Source organism: Bacillus rossius, chromosome 6, assembly GCF_032445375.1.
Source record: "Bacillus rossius redtenbacheri isolate Brsri chromosome 6, Brsri_v3, whole genome shotgun sequence".
In the NCBI taxonomy this organism is placed as follows: Eukaryota; Metazoa; Arthropoda; class Insecta; order Phasmatodea; family Bacillidae; genus Bacillus; species Bacillus rossius.
In genome coordinates this window covers 50373221-50393553 of record NC_086334.1, presented here as the reverse complement: position 1 = coordinate 50393553, position 20333 = coordinate 50373221, and the positions used below count along the sequence as shown (strand labels likewise).

The following is a 20333-nucleotide window of genomic DNA, read 5'->3' as shown; positions in this document are numbered from 1 at the left end:
TTTTCCGATTTCCGTGGATACATGAATCACTGTACTCACAGATAATGCCTGAATGCCTTAAATCCACCAAGTCGGATTCTACAGCAATTGATGAAGTGACCAGATTATTACGTGATCCTACAGTTAACCCAGAAATAAACATTCTCGAATACTGGAAAACTGAGTCTGCGTGTTCACCCAGGCTACATAAACTGTCCAAAAAATATTTGTGTTCACCGCCTGCGACAGTGTTCTCTGAACGTTTGTTCAGCACTGCAGGAAACATATGTGACCAAAAACGGAATCGTCTTGATCCAGACCGTGTCAAAATCCTTGTTTTTTTAAATAAAAATTTAAAGGGTTAAATAATTCTGCATAATGTTTAATTTTTTCTCTTAACTTAAAAATTATTTTATAATTAACCCTTGAGAACTGGATTCGGATTCGAGGGGTGGATTCGAGGTACTGTTTGGGATTCGGATTCGAGATTCGGATTCGAGAAAAATGGGATTCGAACCATCACTAAATTTTTTACCACGAGAAATAACAGTATACAACACATTCACGAGTATGCACGTATTTGTAAACACACCACCTTCCACAGACTACACAAGAACACGGCTTTCACGTTAAACACAGCCAGAAAATGGGACTTACAATTGTTAGCGCGGCGAAGCAGTGATGTCGCAATATGGTGGCCTAAAAACTTGTACTCTGCAAGATGACGGACACTCTTCCAGCTAGTTGTTCTTTGCTTTGTTTACAATCGCGAGGCACGGATGGCCATTCATCATTCAATATTTACGAACAATAGTTGTGAATGACGTGACAATAAGATACTTGTGCTGAATACGCCATAAAATGATGGTTTCTTTTGATACTGAACTGAAACGAAATACAATCGGTAAATAAATTGTGTAGAGTGAAGGCGAATCTACGTTTTTTACCTTGATTTTGCATTTATCTGGGAATTGTCTAGATTTCACATTTTATAGAGGAAAAAATATAATTTAACATATTTTTGCATCTATTTCGCGAAAACGAAAAATCACCATCCCTATTTATTGTGCATTTATTATTGAATCAATTTTATACTGGTACTATAAATTCTTGCTAGTTAATTTTTATTGTTCTGAATGCATCTATTCTAGACAAATTAATTAAAAATTATTTTGCCACAAAAATGCAGCATATAAATTTTAACCCTCTTTCGGTGGAGTAGGTATGTATTACAAAACAGATTTATAAAAATAAAAACAATTACTGTACGCAGAAATCCTCTGTTTTAAAAATGAAATGGACTAAAAATTAACCATAAAATCTTGTATCTAGGTATAGTAACTAACTATGTAAATTAATGTATTCCTTTGTTTGCAACTGAAATTATCTTATCTAAATAATGAAAAATAAAATAAAAATACTAAATGGTTTTTACAATTTTCAGAATTTTTAATTACTAAAAATTGTTACTGCTTATGCATGTAAAGACAAAATTTTGAATCTTGTGTTAAAAAACCTAAGGGTCCCTAGATAATTTATACTAAACTGGGTAGTGTGAATACTGCGATTCTTAACGTAGTGAAGATGAAAGGATAGAGAACTTTGTGAAAATAAAATGTAAACAATTTTTTTTTAAATATTGTTTTCAGAACTGTAAAAAAAAATTTCTTTTGGAATATGAAATAAAAAATATATAGTTTTATAATTTTAAATACTGTATTGGCCCAAAAATAGGCCGATTTTTTTGCCAGTTTTGTCAACCTTGAAATCTAGAGTCGGCCTATAATGGGGCACTAGCCAAAATAGTATAATTAAACACATTTCAAGGAGAATCACAAATGGCATAAAAATGTTATCAGATATACAATTCATTGACCTAAAATTACACCGTATTTACGTGGAATTAGTAATTTTTCCAACTTAGAAATTTGGTAAACACACTTAATCCCAATAACGTATCATATTTTAAGTTAAGTACACAGATGTGGTCACTTGCAGCACATAGCTTTTAAAAGCTCGGTCTGGTTATTTTTGAACTGTATTTAACAGGCTGCAGTAATTTTATTTTCTTGTAAAATGTGATTGTTACAGTAAAAAATTAGTAAAAACAGCAATTTTTCCGTAAGGTTATTTACTTTAGTATACTTTATTTACTCTTCCACCACAGGAAAATCAAAATGGCACCAGTGTTGGCAACTTGTAGTTGAGACACGAATAAACAAATACCGGTACATACCAACAGTAACAAGAACAATAAAACCTATTTGCAATATTGGCTGTTTTATGGTTGATTCATATACGTTTTACATGAAACCATTTTGGGTTTTTTACGTCAAAATTAAACGTACCGGTAAATGTTTTTTCGTCACAATTTCTATGAACTTAGAAAATGTAGCCATTGCCGTATAAAATGTTGGCACCACTACAAAAGAATGTGAAGATAAACGGAAACACAGCTTATGTATATTTATATATTTTGTTAAGTAAGAATAACACATTTTGTCAGTTCAATAAATACTAACTTAGTTGAAGTTTTACTGTGGTAATATGTTGCTGATAATCATTTTAGTTAGTTAAAATTTATTTTTCTCTGATTTTGAGTGTGCTGTAGAAGGGGTCGGCCTATTTTCGAGGTAGGCCTATTTTCGGACCAATACGGTAAGCACAATTTTCAATAAGTCTCAGTAAACTGGTCAAAACACTTTTAGAAAATAAATTTATACAAAATTGAACAGTAAATTGTCGTTTATTGTAAAATTTTCTTCAAATCCATAATTATAAGAAAAATAGTGTTATAGTTATAAATTACACAATGAAATTTTTTTTCATAGCTTCATACTTAATCACGCATTTTTTGTGGATGCTTGAGCTGTGATTAAAAATTTTAAGATAGTGTTTCTGTGGTTTCATTGCAGGTATCTCTTCGGGGCAACAGGCTGAAAGTGAATGAATGTGTTCGACTGATGTACACGGTTGGCAGGCTACTTTCAGTGCGGCCAATGGAGGAAATAATGAACTACCTGAACCAGATGCTCATGCCATACGTGGAGGAACTATTGGCTCTCACAACTCTTGAGGTAGATAGGTGAAGCACTTTGGAGCTGTCCTCTATACGAAAAATGTGGTTTTGCTGTGTAGCATAGACGATTAAATTTAAGCATCTTTTTCGAACATCTTTGTAAGCGAAGGGAGAAACTTTCACTTTGTGTTGTTGGCCGCGGTGTTGCTTCAGGCGAACGGGGTGGTGAAAGCCGGCATCCTGCTGCGGCTGAAGATGCTGGGCAACTTGTTCTCGTCGCTGGACGTGAAGGCCCCGAGGGGGGGAAGCGAGTCGGAGGGGGACCAGAGCGGGCAGCCGGCCAGCTCGGGGGGCGAGACGCAGCCGGTGCTCCTGGTGCTGCAGAGGGTGCTGCCCGTGTTCAGGGCCGTCGTGGACCGGTGGGGCGAGGACGAGCAGGTTCTGGAGGTGAGGGGTTGGCAATCCCGGCACGTTCTGCAACCTGCCGCCGATCGAGAGCCACTCGCGTTTTCATGTTTTTGGCTGGATTCTGGCTTTTGATCTCGGCAGCTGCCTGCATTTTTAATTCGCTCGGAGTAAATCATTTCGGTCACTTTTCATTTCAGTCCAGTGTTTCCTGTTTTCTAGCAGGTTAAATTTCACATTTAACGGTTAGATTACCGTGATGATGTTTGTTGAAGGAGATCGAAACTCTTTTCTTTTCATTTGAGTAATCTTTACTACTGGTTTTAAATACAATTGTACTGTTTATTTATTTTCCTTTGGTATCCCCGTCGAAATTACATATACGTATTGACATTCATCAAGCCAGCAAAATTGCTAATCCAGTAAGACCGTGATCCCAAATGTGTCGCATATGGAACAGTCTCTCAGTCTATACGAATGCAAGCAGATGGTTGGTCAAAAAATACACTTGTAACAGCGTGCAACATTCGGCGAAGGTTTCGACGGTCTTGTGCAGTTTTTTATCGTTCGAAAATAAGTTAATTTTTAAAAATTAATGATAAATATAGTTTAAAAGTTTAAAGATAAACATTATTTATTTATTTTTTTCCTACAAACGCTGAACTTTTTATGCCAGAAGCATCAGTTAACGCAAACGTTATGAATGGGAAAAATTAACATTAGGATACAGGAAAGTGATCGAGGGAATTATTTTGTGAACTTAATAAGCGGGATAACTTAATATGCGGGAACGTCATAAGCAAGTTTTACTATTTAGATACTAAATATCACCATCATATTTTACTATTTAGATACTAAAATTCATCATCATAAAACTGGTGGGTAGTATGTTGAAAGAGTGCTGAAACAAATTTATAGAATTTAACAACATTTACCACAGTTATTTAAATCTGTTGGACATTATTTTTATCTTGAAAACTCTATAGAGTTGTATGTACTTGTTTTACAGATATTACACAGAATGTTAGATTCTTTTTCTCTCAAATATTTTGAATTTTGTATGCTAATTTATAGGGTTGTGCGAATGTTCGGTATACCGATACCGAAATCGAAATTTTGCTACTTTCATTTTCGATTTCGGTAAGAATTTCATCTGTCGAAGTTCGTTTTTAGTGAAATATTTCGAGCCAAACGAAAGTTCAATAGCTTACCGAAGTTCCGTTTGTTCTAGTTGAAAAAGAACTCGTAATTTAATAAAAATGTACAGTAGAATACCGGTACAATAACGTACCTTATTATAAAGTATATTTCACTTAACGAATTTTTTTTAAGTCCCCGCCAAAAATCGTATCTTCGCCATGCAAAACGGTTTCAGTTTAAAGTATCATATTTTCACTATAACGTAAAAATTCTACTAGTAGCGTGGCATTACTACACCAAAATTTACTTAAACTGGTAAATAAATTTCCAGCTAAATGATTAATGTAGTAGAACAAAGATACACAAATACCACCGCAACGTATTTTCTAACCTCTAAATTCTCAAAACAAAGTTAACAAACAGTTGCGCGCACAACCATAGATTATACCGTACGTAGTATGCGACGTGAGCAACACAACACCATTCGATACATCGAAAGACGGAAGTTTGAGAGAAGTATTAATTATTTAGACAAAAGTGTTACGCTACGCTAAAAATACTGTTTGATGTCTGTGCCAGAATTGTTTATTGTTATTGTTGAGTTTATTTTCAGGTTACGTTATTTAGACACCGCATTGTATTTGTGCTACAATATGAATGATCCTGGAGATAAAAAGAAACGAAAGCAATTCACGCTTAAGGAAAAAGTGGATGTACTCAGAGAACTAGACAAGGGGAAAAAAGCAAGTCGCAGTTGCTAATACATATGGCATTGCGGCTCTCCTGTAGCAATTTTTTATATATATTTTTTCTCTTTTTAAAGATATGTATGCATGTTTCAGTACTAAGTACAAAAACTTGAGGTACCTGTAAGTACTTAGCACTGAGATTCTACTGTAATGTCTTTATATGATTTGCTTGTTATTATTAATAATGTAATAACATATGCAAATCATATAAAGACATTAATTAGAAAAAAGATTTCCATTAAGATTAATTTACGTGGTGATGAAAAAAACTCACATTAATGAAAATACGGTAAAATCATAATTTGAACAAACATGGCAGATAAAGTAAACAAAATTCAACCGTGATTACAGTAGGCCTAGGTATCAAAACAAAATCATGCAATATTTGAAAAATTACCCGATTCATTTGCTTTCAAACAGTAGTGTAGGTACTATATTCGTAAAACATACATTCCAGAACTGTTAGTACAGTATTTAGTATTTACCGTATACACATAAACAAAGAACGTACCTACTTTTATTCGCGCACAGCCAAACAAAAACATTGTCGTCTGCTTTATTTAAATTTTACATACTCTGACTGGCATATAAAATCCTCATAATATACAGCCAATTAGACAAAAAGGTCAACAAGTCACTGCGTGTAATGACCACTTGGCAGCAACCATTTGTTATGTTTTGTTTTGACCATGTCCCTTGCCTGGTCTATAGCTTCCTGAGCTAGCCATGTGTGACAGTGGTGCAAGATGGCGGCCGTTCCGCAGTATTCACGTATTTTTTCATCAGTACCATGCACATGATAAATATATTATCATAGACTGCGACATTACGACTGTAAAGGAAATAGTCTGTGCGCTGAAAGATCTGGATTGATTCTTGAAATTTACGAGTGACATGGGGCTGTGTTGTGTGGTCTAGGGCGGATGTTGATTATATTAAATAATAATATTTATATATATATATATCAAAAGGTACCAAAATTATTTATGTAATAGAATTTATTACTGAAGAGCAAATTTTGGGGCACTTTTTTCTTTGTTAATTAAAAAATTTCGCTTAACTTTCGTTAAGAATATATTTATCTCATAGAAAAATTCATTTTCGTTTCACTTTCGCGAAACTTGATAAATTTTCTTTCACTTTCATTTTGTGTGGAAAAAGTCACTTTCGCACATCCCTACTAATTTATATTAAAGGAATGTCTTCAGCAGTTTTGATAAATTGGTGGTAATAAGACGACTTCATTAATTTATGAATGTATTGCACTTTAAAATACCATTTGTACATATGTTTCACACTTCTTGTTTGTGCTTTGGATCTTGGTCATGAGAAGGTATATTTTTTTGTGCAGTGCTGTTGTTTGGATGATGGCAAAACTTTATCAAAGCTTTTTTTTTTTTTTTTTTTTTCAAAAAAAATTAATTCAACCATAAGTTGGCCATCTAGGGTCAATTTGCGGCTGGTCGCTGCTAGCTGCCATCAATTTTGTGGTGATTTTTTAAGCTTCTGTCATCATGGAACACCTAAAAAATGCAGTTGATTATTTACTTTGCTTTCAGGCTGTGTGCAGCGGTTTGAAAAACGCAGTATCAACGTTGCTGGATGACAGTCTTCCACTTCTGTCAGACATGACACACATGCTGGTGAAGGCGTATCACTCTCGGCCTCACACGGCTGTCCTGGACTTGGCTAGGCAGGTGATTGGAGACAGTGCATGGTGGTAATTACTCAGTGGAACCACTTTGCACGAGTGTGGCTTTTGTGCATGAATACAACTACTGTTCAGTAATCCCAGACACTGTATTCATAGAGTGTTTTTAGGGATGGGCAAACAAACCCTCAAATCCCATCAGATATTTAGTATTTCATAGATTTTGTATTCGAGAAGAAATATCTGAAGAAAAATATTTGAGGAAGAGTATTCAAAAATTCAGACCCGGTTAGCAACTATGTAGTAGACAAGGACTGCACTATCTTATCTCTACAGAAGCTATCAAAGAAATGTTTGTGTCTGCCACCAGCTACATTGCTCTGGGAATGTTTATTTAGCACTTCAGAGAACATTTTTGGCACAAAAAGGGGTTTATATCCTAAAAATGAAATATACTTTATTTTTTTTAAAAAATATATACATTTGGGTTGAATGTTATTTCAAAACTAAGATTTCTTTTTTTTTCCTGACTCTTGAGATTTAGATTTAGATTCGAGCACTCTTTTAAGAATCAAATTAGAGATTCAGATTCAAGAGAAAAAAATGTGTGCTTGGAGTCCATGTGCCACAGTAGTGAAACTTCTTGGTTATTAGATATAGATAGAGATAAATTTTTTAGTATTTTTTTTTATTGAACATGAGATAATAATTGAGAATAGTAAGGATGCAGGATGCGGTATTATAGCAAATGAAAAAAATTTCCTTTTCCACGCTCGGTACTCTCGCATCATTCACTGAACTTTTTGGAGCCTCTTTTGGCAGTTTATTTTTACGTTGCCATTGATAATACCTCTTTTCTGCTGCTGCCTTTTTATTATTTTTACATTTTAGGCATGATGTTAAATAGGGATGGGGCGAATCCTGATTTCCTCGAATCCGAATCCTAACTCAAATCCTCGACTGGAATTGCCGAATCTCGAACCCAAACCCGAATCTTTTAACAGATGATGTCCACATATCTAATGTAAGTGAGATGTATTCTGCTTGCACTAAAAGTCCCTTGACTTTATCACATGTAGTTTGGTACATTTCTGGTATAGCCTAAGTGTACATATAAAGACAAAAAATTTTTCTTGAGAAATTTCAGTTTTAGTACAGATTAGCGGTTAGGATTTTTTCTATAAATAAGCTAGAGGTCTGCGAGCCTAAGAATTTTACTTCGAGCCGAGCTCGAGCTTTTGTGGTACAGTTACACTTTTGGGAAATTATTTTTATCTTAAACTTAGTATAATGTTTGAATAAAGTATTAAAATGAAGTGGGCTTATTAATTTTGTGTAACTATTTACAGTGTGTTTACATTTTGCACTGCTAGAAAAAAATAACATTTTTTTTCCATTGAATCTTACCTGTTTCCATTGGTTCATTAGTAACTATCATCCAACTAACATAACCAAGTATGTATATGTTTGTGTAAATGTAACATATCTTTGGGAAAATTTCATCCTTGTCAATTTTTCTGGAGACCTTACTGAGCTTCAACAAACTTAACACCAAAAATCATGTTGTTTGAAAAGTACAGTCACATTGTTTCAACATTTCCACTTTTCAGCACAATAATTCTGAGAGAGATTGTCACAGAGTCTTATTAAATTCTGTTCTTTAATCTATCATACAGAACAATAATTTGTTCTGCACGTTCAGGAGTTAAATTAGCTCTACAATTGGAGATAGTGTTTCCAGCAAAAGAGAAGCGTCTCTCGCTGGCAACCTGCTTGGCTGGAATGCTTTAGTAAAATTGCTTAACCTCAAAATTAGTGTCATAAATATCTGTAACTGGTCATTAAAGTTTAATCAATTGAAAGTAATAAAAATAAAATCATTTTACTTCATTCAATTTACACTTGCAAAAAAATATACACACAATAAACCTACATGGAAATTAAAGTCTTTTTCAATATCATGGGCTGTATCCGAATACTGGCCTAATGGATCCCTTAGCTAAGGGATCCACTAAAAGTGCATCGTAGTGGACGCGGCCATCTTTGTGTTGAATCCGAATTCTCACAAGGGATGCCGATGCATCCCTTCACGCATCCACTAATTCGAGATTTCTAGGGATGCGACACTCTCATCCACTAACGCGTCCTGTGACAACTGGTTGTTTTTTTTTTATTATTTATTTGATTTTGACTTGTTACTGCTACCAAATTATAATGAGATTAATATTGATATCATACAATTATTTGACTGGAAACGTGTCAGGGTAAACCAGCTTCACAACAGAATACACCTCATCACTTATAATTACTTAAGTCCAGAGGAACTTAGTTTAGTAAATGACAACAACATACGTATCTTCATCTATTAGTGGTGATATATTTAGTTAGAAAATACATTTAAAGCTAAACAATAAAAACAATGACTCATCTGAAGAGGTAAACAAAAGTCATAAAATTATCATTAAAATGGAATGTTTGTTATCAATAGTAAACCTAGGGTGCACCCAAATTACAGGCTAATACTGTTAAAAATTACTTTATATTAGTTATTTAGTTTTTATAATAAATTTAAATATCATGTTATATCCATAATTAGGATTTTACTAATTGAGTCTATAACTTTAAATGTAGATTAAAAACTTCTTCAGGAACAAAACAAAACATATTACAAAAATACTTCATTTAAGTAATTAAAGTCCTTTTTTGGAAACATTAGGTAATTAAAATCTTTTGCCCAACATTAGGCGACGAAAGTCTTTTTCTTTTGTAAGCGTTAGGTGACGAAACGTTTGGACGACAAGCAATAATAAAATTTCATTAAAAAAAAAGAACGGACTTAGCTGAAGCTGAAAAATATCCGTGACATGTTCAAGACGAAAACTTGTACAGCAGCCGGCGCAGAACCATGCTTCCCGGGCCGACAGGACGTAGATTCAATACAAAATGTTTGAAGGTAGGTTAAAGAATAACCCAAAAGTAAAGAACTTGAAGAGGATCCAAAACGTTAACCTCCTGCAACATAAGGTTGCAGAGAAACAAAAATTAAATAAAAAAAAAGGCAACAACAAAAAAATACTCTCACTCTCTCTCATGCTTTCTCGTGACTTACCGAAATCGGAGGCTGAAGAAATTTACACTGAACTTCACGTCATGTTGTAGAACCAAATAAAAACACCACTTCTACGTGAGATGTTTACCAAAAAAAAACTATGGTGCGAAAAAGTACATTAATCAACCACCATCACTGACTGGAGCCATCTTGACGAATGCCGAGAACAACGGACGAAACGGGTAAGTAATTCTAAAACAATGGAGCATCGGAAGCTTACCGAACTGCCACCAGGTTGCGTGGACGGTACTAAAAAAAATGCTCTAGGAAAAAAAATGGTCTAGAGTACAGATTTTTTATATGAAATCACGTGAAGAAGCGAGGAGAAACTGCAAGCAACTGCTGACAATCACGTGGACAGCACGCCGGGACACGGCGGACAGGCGGGCGTTACTAAAAACTCTTAGGCTAGCACAGAACATCCGGCGAACAAATGGAAGGTTTTGACTGAAGCCAAACGAAAAATAGAATTGTGTGCTTAATGGAATATAATAAAAAAATTTAAAGTAAATATCATTAATAAAATTAAATTAAAAAAAAAAACTAAATTAGGTTTAAAATGTAATTAAACACAAGTAAACATTATAAGACTCAATATAAAATAATTATTAGGTACAGAAAACAAAAATATTTTTACTATTTTACGAGTGCCGAAACATGAAACGGCACACACTCCTCCCCTCAAAACAGACGCTACCGTCTTAAAAAAAAGTTTTAAGTTTTAAAAGTTGCCATCAAAAACAATTCAATTTACCCCAAAAAAAAGACATAAGCATTAATTTTGTCAAAAATAAAAGACTATATTAAATATAGAAATCAAAAATTAAATCATTATACTGCTGAAGAATCAAACAGCACAGACACGAGCATAAAACCCCTATATATTTACTGAGAAACAACAAAATATTATCCTTATAAACTCCATACTCAATGAGGAATATACACCTCTTCATACAATAATCAAAACAAAATGGGGACTACTCACCCCTGCATCATAAAAAAAAACTTAAATGCTCGCTCAAGAAAATTATAGAAAACTTGGTCTCGACATCAACATCAATTAGCTGAACGTAGGATGCTCACATACCTGCGAGAGAAAAATCTCAAAGCTAAAGTGTAAATTAATCGAAGATCAGACTACCAAAATACCGAAACTTTTTAATGTGTGATTGTAGAACAAACAGGACAGAATGGTGGTACAAGTACCCAGGACAACCAGTTACATACTATATATATAAAAGAGGACCATACCTCATATAAAAAAAATGCCCGTCGGCTTATTCAGAATAGTGGGGACTCTTTACCTCCTACTTATTCAGCTTAATGGGGGGTTCTCCTACCTCCTCCATATTAACATAATTGGGGATTCTCTACCCCTTCTTATTATAAAAAAAAACTTGGGGATTCTTTACCCCTACTTAAATCCTGGTCACTAAAATCCTGATCTTATGATACCGCTCTGAAGACTGCAGCTCAAACAACACATGAAGATAAACATGAGCCCAAACAAAAGGAAAACAAAAAAATTCTAAGATGCTTATTTAGCGACAACACAAAATTGAAAATAAAACAAAGAAAACGGTCGTCCAAAGATGAATGACTAAGTCCCATACCTTAGGCACTCAAGAGATAATTTAGTACCTGCAAAAGCAAGCTTGACCACTAACACAAAATATAACATGAATAAAGTTACGATTCAGCCAAGGTTAAGTGACTAATAAAAAAAGAACTGCCTGCAATGTATTAAAAGAAAAAATTGTTGAGAAGAAATCAGTTGAAACCATACCTTAGAATGAGGAATGTGTCACTATACGACAATCCCACCAAGCAGAACTCCACTACACGAAATTCACCAGAGATGGCTGAAACGGTGAGTCGCAGCAACACCGAGCCGAAGCTGCAACCACCCTAGCAAACTCCATGCAGCAGACACCCCACCGGAGAGATGTCATACAGCAACAACCCTAGTACACAAAGCAAAACAAGAAGGAACATCTAAATTCAAAACCAAAAAAACTTGCAAAACAAAAAAATTGAAAAAATGATTAAGTTGATGACACTACACGGTGTAATGTGTGGAACACATGTGCAATGGCTGTATCGTGTGGAAAGCTGTGTAAACACACAACGCACCACATCCCCACATGAACTAACACACACATGACCTATAAAACAGAAATTTCAAAAAAATATATGTTTTGGATGACAAGACAAGAAACAAAACGGATATATTCAAATGTTATTTTAAAAGATGACACCAGCAAGACAAACAACAGAATAGCAATGAATCAAAGTTAGCACTCAAAAAAATTAATTATTATTTAAAAACAAATAAAATCACAAAATATATTAATCTAAATTTAAACTATTATTAAAAATGAGTGATTGGATCTTCCATGGCAGATATATGGTTTGATAAAAAAAAATGACTGAGGCCTGCAAAAATGAAAAGTGCTGGTGAAGCCTAAACACTTCTCAACAGGACTTGGCACTGGCTCACTGGCTCTGGCTCAGAGGACCTGCCTAAAATAAAAAGTTTGCTCTCTGGCTAAACTTGACCAAAGTCGACAACACAATTAAAAACACAACCCAAATATTGTCTGGAAGTCACTTACTCCCACAGTACAAAATTGTATACATACATAGTATCAAAACTATAAAACTTTATAAGTGCTTAAAAAAAATTAAAAAGAGAAACGACAAAATTCTAACAAGACAACCACTGACCTTTTACTGCATCTCACTGAAACAAAATAATTAAAACAAAACAAATGCAAAATAGTGAAATAAAAATAAAAATTAATAGGCTCAAGAAAAAAAAAATTAAAATGAAGATCAAACACAACCTGAAAAAAAATTACTCAAATACTTGATTCAAATATAAGTTTACTGGAAATTAAATACTTATAAGACAACTTCATTACCTCAATTATTAACTTGTGCAATGAAAAGCACTAGAACACACATTAAATGAACATATTAGGAAAACGGCAAAATGTCTCTGAAAAGAAATTAGATAAAATACATACCCAAGATGACCTACAACAAAACATGGGCAAGGAAACAACATAAGAGATTATTAAAACAACCTGCTATAAAAAGAACTTATTAAATGATGGCAACAAGACAATAAAATATACCTATCATGGTTAGATTATGAAAAATGTGCCCCAAATGATGATACACAAAAGTAAACAAACATTACATCAATTAAATATTACTGAAGAAACCACAGACTTTTCAACATATGGCAATCTGCAAAAAAAATCAGAAACATGGAAATATTATGAAAACGAGAAATAATATGCAAACAATTCTCTCACGAACAAAACCTGCAATCTTATAAAATTGAAATATCATTTAGAATTATATTAATAAAGAATATGCAAATTATGTAATTAAAACCACGACAATTTTATAGGTTAAAAGGAATATAAATTTTAAAACTCTCAAACAACTTGCGACAAATTAAACGACAATTACCAAACATAACCTCAATCTTACATGATTAACTAAAACAGAAAAAATCAGTGTTGATATTAATATAGTTGATACAGCAAACCCTAAATTATGTGAAATGGACACAAAAAAAACTCATGAAAACCAAACATGAAGATGATAACAAAATAACTTGTACGAAAATACATACCCCAAATACCAACTAATAACCACATGATTACTTGAACATAAAAATTCAAACTAAGAAAACCCTATAACCAAACTTGTTCCCCAGAAATAATATTTAAAAAAAAATTAAATGTTGCAACAACTTAAAAACTAGTACCATGGTTTTTTATTTATTTATGACTCGAGTACAAAAGTTACGAGGGACTCAAAGACTAGGACACGTGGGTGTTCAGTCCACGATCAACTGAGTCAAAGACCCAAATAACAAAACAACGCCAACAGTAGGACACAAAGTTAGGCGGCCGTTCCTAAACAATGCACTCTTAAACTGAAGACCACAAATTATACTTAAAAAGAATACTTAATAACCTACCCAAATAACCTGTAAACTACATTACTTGATATGTTTTTATAGGCCTATGAAAATACAGACATACAGAATCCAGGGACTCCAAGACTAGGATCAGTGGGTGATCAAGCCACGATCGACTGAGTCAAAGACCCTAAAGACACTAAATCGCTAACAGTGGACCCGAATGGTGGACCTTCAACTGAAAGCAGGAATAAGTGTTAAAAAAAATAACTCTCCACACCTTAACTCCTAAATAACATACTAGGTAGGCTAACTACAAATATGAAACCCTCCAAAAAAAATACATTTACTCATGATTTACTAAAAAACGAAAAGTAAGAACCACTATTTTAAGAAAATGCCTAACCTGGACATCAAAGTCAAGCCAAAAAAAAAAAATAATGAAAATGACAAATAAGAGTCGAGAACTACTAATGTCAGAAGTAAACACACCACAACAATGGGTCAATATGAAAGTACTACATTCAAAGTTGGCAGCACTGTGCTGCGAAAGACTCCATCTTGGCTGGGAATTTTTTTTTTATAAACAAACTGCAGGAGTTCAAACAACGAAAGTAAAATTCATATTGAACGAAGACAAAATCACACATTAACTTAATATTAGCTATTAAATAATTATAGTTCCCCTATTAAATAAATGGCTTACTGTAAACAAAACGACGTATCAAGACAGATAAAAAAAATGACAACTCTCAACATATGCACTGGAGAGAAAAATAAGAGGCTCTACCATACCTTGTAATTCTTTTAAAAAACAATATTAAAATCCACATAATAGTTGGGAATAACACCGATACAATAAGTAACGAGAGAAGCACTAGGAAAATTCTGTTATATTACTGTGTTAAACGCAAGATACAACGATCGTTCTAAAACTCATAATTTAAATAATAAACTTACTCGATTAACTCATTACACTAGCGACTGAAACGCAACATAGACTGACATGAATAAAAAAAAAGACGTGTGCAAAGACGTGACGCGACCTTGGCGACGCCTCAAGATAAACACCTGCACCAAAGCACTTCAACATGCAAGACAAAGCACTCGTACCACATACTACTGAATTAATAAAGACATAATTAACGAGTCGTTTCGTCACCTTTACACGAATATATATATATATGTGGAAAACAATAACTTAAAAAAAACTAATTTAACCTTTAATTATCAATAAAAATAAAGTCAATATATATTATAATGAATTTTTGCTTGTAGGCTAATAGAACATATCAAACATTAAAAAAAAATAACTCACATCATAAAACTTATTTCTTTCAAAATAATAATATTATCTATAGACTCGTAGAAAGTAACCATGCTCTGCTACCATATTGTGACAACTGGTTGTTTTTTTTTATTATTTATTTGATTTTGACTTGTTACTGCTACCAAATTATAATGAGATTAATATTGATATCATACAATTATTTGACTGGAAACGTGTCAGGGTAAACCAGCTTCACAACAGAATACACCTCATCACTTATAATTACTTAAGTCCAGAGGAACTTAGTTTAGTAAATGACAACAACATACGTATCTTCATCTATTAGTGGTGATATATTTAGTTAGAAAATACATTTAAACTAAACAAAAAACAATGACTCATCTGAAGAGGTAAACAAAAGTCATAAAATTATCATTAAAATGGAATGTTTGTTATCAATAGTAATCCTAGGGTGCACCCAAATTACAGGCTAATACTGTTAAAAATTACTTTATATTAGTTATTTAGTTTTTATAATAAATTTAAATATCATGTTATATCCATAATTAGGATTTTACTAATTGAGTCTATAACTTTAAATGTAGATTAAAAACTTCTTCAGGAACAAAACAAAACATATTACAAAAATACTTCATTTAAGTAATTAAAGTCCTTTTTTGGAAACATTAGGTAATTAAAATCTTTTGCCCAACATTAGGCGACGAAAGTCTTTTTCTTTTGTAAGCGTTAGGTGACGAAACGTTTGGACGACAAGCAATAATAAAATTTCATTAAAAAAAAAGAACGGACTTAGCTGAAGCTGAAAAATATCCGTGACATGTTCAAGACGAAAACTTGTACAGCAGCCGGCGCAGAACCATGCTTCCCAGGCCGACAGGACGTAGATTCAATACATAATGTTTGAAGGTAGGTTAAAGAATAACCCAAAAGTAAAGAACTTGAAGAGGATCCAAAACGTTAACCTCCTGCAACATAAGGTTGCAGAGAAACAAAAATTAAATAAAAAAAAAGGCAACAACAAAAAAATACTCTCACTCTCTCTCATGCTTTCTCGTGACTTACCGAAATCGGAGGCTGAAGAAATTTACACTGAACTTCACGTCATGTTGTAGAACCAAATAAAAACACCACTTCTACGTGAGATGTTTACCAAAAAAAAACTATGGTGCGAAAAAGTACATTAATCAACCACCATCACTGACTGGAGCCATCTTGACGAATGCCGAGAACAACGGACGAAACGGGTAAGTAATTCTAAAACAATGGAGCATCGGAAGCTTACCGAACTGCCACCAGGTTGCGTGGACGGTACTAAAAAAAATGCTCTAGGAAAAAAAATGGTCTAGAGTACAGATTTTTTATATGAAATCACGTGAAGAAGCGAGGAGAAACTGCAAGCAACTGCTGACAATCACGTGGACAGCACGCCGGGACACGGCGGACAGGCGGGCGTTACTAAAAACTCTTAGGCTAGCACAGAACATCCGGTGAACAAATGGAAGGTTTTGACTGAAGCCAAACGAAAAATAGAATTGTGTGCTTAATGGAATATAATAAAAAAATTTAAAGTAAATATCATTAATAAAATTAAATTAAAAAAAAAAACTAAATTAGGTTTAAAATGTAATTAAACACAAGTAAACATTATAAGACTCAATATAAAATAATTATTAGGTACAGAAAACAAAAATATTTTTACTATTTTACGAGTGCCGAAACATGAAACGGCACAGTCCCTACATCCATTAGCTTCGGAATTGGGTTTTATTTTGTTTTGTGTATAATATTACTTCAGATTTTCTGCAAAATATTTGTTTAAAACATTATAAGCGAAAGTGATAACTTAAACAGAGACAAATGAAGACGTTAATAAATATAATAAAAATACGAATTTAAACTTAAAGGATAATTCAAAACTCATAAGTATTTTTAAAGTTTACAATTTATAAAATATATTTTATTTGGATCGCTAACATATATAACATACACGTTACATTATTTTTTAATTGGTAGGTATTTATTATTTACATTTTGCTGAATATTCGTAGATATCCCTACACAAAATGGCTGCGTGAACATTAGTACGACTGACAGTCAACAGGTGGTGCTAGTAGTAAAAGTATTCGGATACTATCCATCCATTAGAAATGCGTCCTCTACATTGTGGCTGCATTTGCTAAGGGATGTAGGGATGTGTGTGCTAAGGACGCATCCCTATGTATTCGGATACAGCCCTGAAGTCTGAAATATGTTTACTAATGTCATTAAATGTAGAGCTGTATTGAAGAAGCCGATTTTGCCAATATTTAGTTGAATCGGCATTTCTGCCGACTTCCGATACAGTACGCTCGTTAATTTTCGGCCGATATTACTGAAAAACGAAAGAGACTGCCATAACCTAAAAATCCACGAGTACCATTTTCACTTTTCGTAGTAGTACTGCATTCTTTCACATCACATTATTTCTTAGCAACATGTGCCAACCGTACATATCAAAGTTTAACATCCTTTTTTTTTCCAACAATGTTCTTTAATTTAATATGTCATAAATAAATAATACATTACTATCACGGTAAATATACATCTCAGTTGTTAAGGTAACTATAGTGCAAATATGGTAGCTATCATGCTTCTGTAGTAATTATGGTATTCTACAAAGAATATTTAGTTCTTATTATGGTAATTATCCTAAAATAACTATTGGGTTTGTACTGTAGTTATGGTACATCATCCATATTTCTTCGTATGTTGTTCATTTGTCTTTTCTTCGTATTTACGTGGGCCATTATTTAAGACAGGAAGTTTCAGAAAATATTTTAACGGACATTATATCACACATTTAATGGCGTAAATGATGAGACCTCGGGCAATTTAAACACTTTATACGGAAAAACCTACCATGCGGGACCTCGTAAGCGAGTTTTACTGTATTTTTTTCCCGTAAATAGTAAAAAACCGAATCCTTTGACGAATCCTATATCAGACCCGCCGAACCTTCGAATCCCTAGGATTCGGCGGATTCGGCGGATATTGGATTCGGTCGCCCCATCCCTAGTAATGCTCGAAAATTGTAGCTTCCTCAGCAAAGAATTTTTACTTTGCAGCAGTGATGCTACAAATTTTTTGAAATGCTGCTTGTGTTAGTCTACTCCTCAGTGTTTTTTTTTCATTGATATCATACCCATCCCCTCATTATTCTCAGTTATTATCTCTTGTTCATTAAAAAAATTCTAATAATTAAAGAATTAAAGGATTCTAATAATTCAAGAAGTCTCACTTCTGTTGCACGTGAACTCCACGCACACACTTTTTTTAATATAGTGTTCAAAGATAATTTTTTTAAAATTTACATACTTAATTTTTATTGCATTTCAATTTTACATTGTATAATATTTTTTATTTATGTTAAAAATAATAACTCAAATTTAAGTGCTACATATTTCCATTTCATTGTAGTTAACTGTTAAATTCAAATTTAGATACAGTACACTCCCTATTTAACGCGGTTGTCGGGGGACATAACTTTTACCCGCGTTGTTGCATAACCGCAATGTTTCGATGTGACCAAGGTCAAAAGGCATAAAATACCGCTTGTGTTCTAATAGGTCGGCAAACATGCACAGTATAGACGGCCCGCCTTATGTGCAGACTTTGCATCCGCAGTTTTCACTTAACGTGGGTGAAAAAAAAATAAAAATAATAAATTTTAAAGATATATATTAAATGTTGAATTTTTTTTTATTTTTCCGCGTGCCGCACACAGTTTGTCGCACGGCCTACGAGCGCGCCACACGCCACCATACACACGTGCGGCACACAAGCTGCTGCCAGTCTCGTGGTGTCAGCCACAGTATCTGCTTCGTCAGTGTCCGTAACGAAGTAAGTGCAGTGTGTGCGGTTACACACGATTCTGTGGTCGAAGTCTTCTAAATAGAAAGGCCGTAGTGATACTTCAAACCGAATATGAATCGCAAAGTACCGAGTTCAATTGACAAAATAAAAATTCTAGATTTACTTACACATAGCGTGTCTTTTGCAGAAGTAGGCCGCAGATACGGGAAAAACAATTCTAGCATTCGTACAATAAAAATTAAAGAATCGTCTATCATGTCAAGTGGTTAAACTTTATTATCCATGCTTACAGTAAATTATAAATGGTCACATGTGGGATACAAAAATTGCGCCAAATTAATTTTAGCGCAATCAGCGGCGCCGTATTAAAAAGTCTGTTAAACTTTGTCTTTATTTATTCCACCAAACGCTGTGTCGAGTTGCTGAGTGTGTGTGGCTCGGATCGGCAAGTGTTATATTCCCCAGCCTCTGGTTAAAGGTCGGGAGGCCGCTACACATAAACATTTCCGGGGCTTGTTTACGACCTCACTGCAAAAGTGGTACAGTATGGTTCACGTAAGTATTGGACCACTGGGAATTCCTCGGCAAAGATTAAAAATACGCTAGTTGATTTACTTTACTATTTAATGTTAAAACATTATACCAAAGTAAAAAGATGAATGTGTATAATACAATGAATTACCCAATAACTTTACGTCTGTAGGTTCACGTTGTAACAAAACATTTATATACAGATGTTCAGTAAAATACCAATTAATACAGTACATACTGTACAGTAAAAGATGTAAAAAAATTAAATAAGTCATAGTTTGTGTAAGCGCTCCACACTAAACGGGAAGATTCTGGAGTGGAATTTTAAACACTGGACTACCTGATTTTGCCTTGTACGCAGCGACGCTGCTCAGTCAAGTGATTCATGCTCTGCCTCTGTGCTGCGTGATCACATTCCCTCCCCCACCCCCTCCTCCTGACCGTGTTTCTGCCCGCTCCAATCTCTACCTCTCTCTACGCGTTATCTTTCCCTCCCACCTTTTCCCTCTCCGAAAGTATACTTCAACTACCCCGCCCCACCCACTGCTATACAGAATACCGCAACCTCCCCTGTCAAGACAGCACAGCATGGGACGGGTCAGACGGTAAATAAAAAAAAAACTGCCCTCAAATTTACATTTACAGCGTGGAGCATTTACACAATCAC

The 20333-nt window shown here is 34.0% G+C and overlaps 1 protein-coding gene across 3 annotated transcripts in view; it reads left to right on the top strand.

Annotated features, from left to right (window-relative positions):
* The window catches only part of LOC134533164 (importin-13), an 87501-nt gene that overhangs the window by 52782 nt on the left and 14386 nt on the right, over positions 1-20333 (top strand). For all 3 annotated transcript variants that reach the window (XM_063370525.1, XM_063370526.1, XM_063370524.1), the window contains exons 12-14: positions 2895-3056; positions 3212-3445; positions 6852-6989. In XM_063370525.1, coding sequence (XP_063226595.1) covers positions 2895-3056; positions 3212-3445; positions 6852-6989 — 534 coding nt within the window. The remainder of the gene's footprint in view (positions 1-2894; positions 3057-3211; positions 3446-6851; positions 6990-20333) is intronic.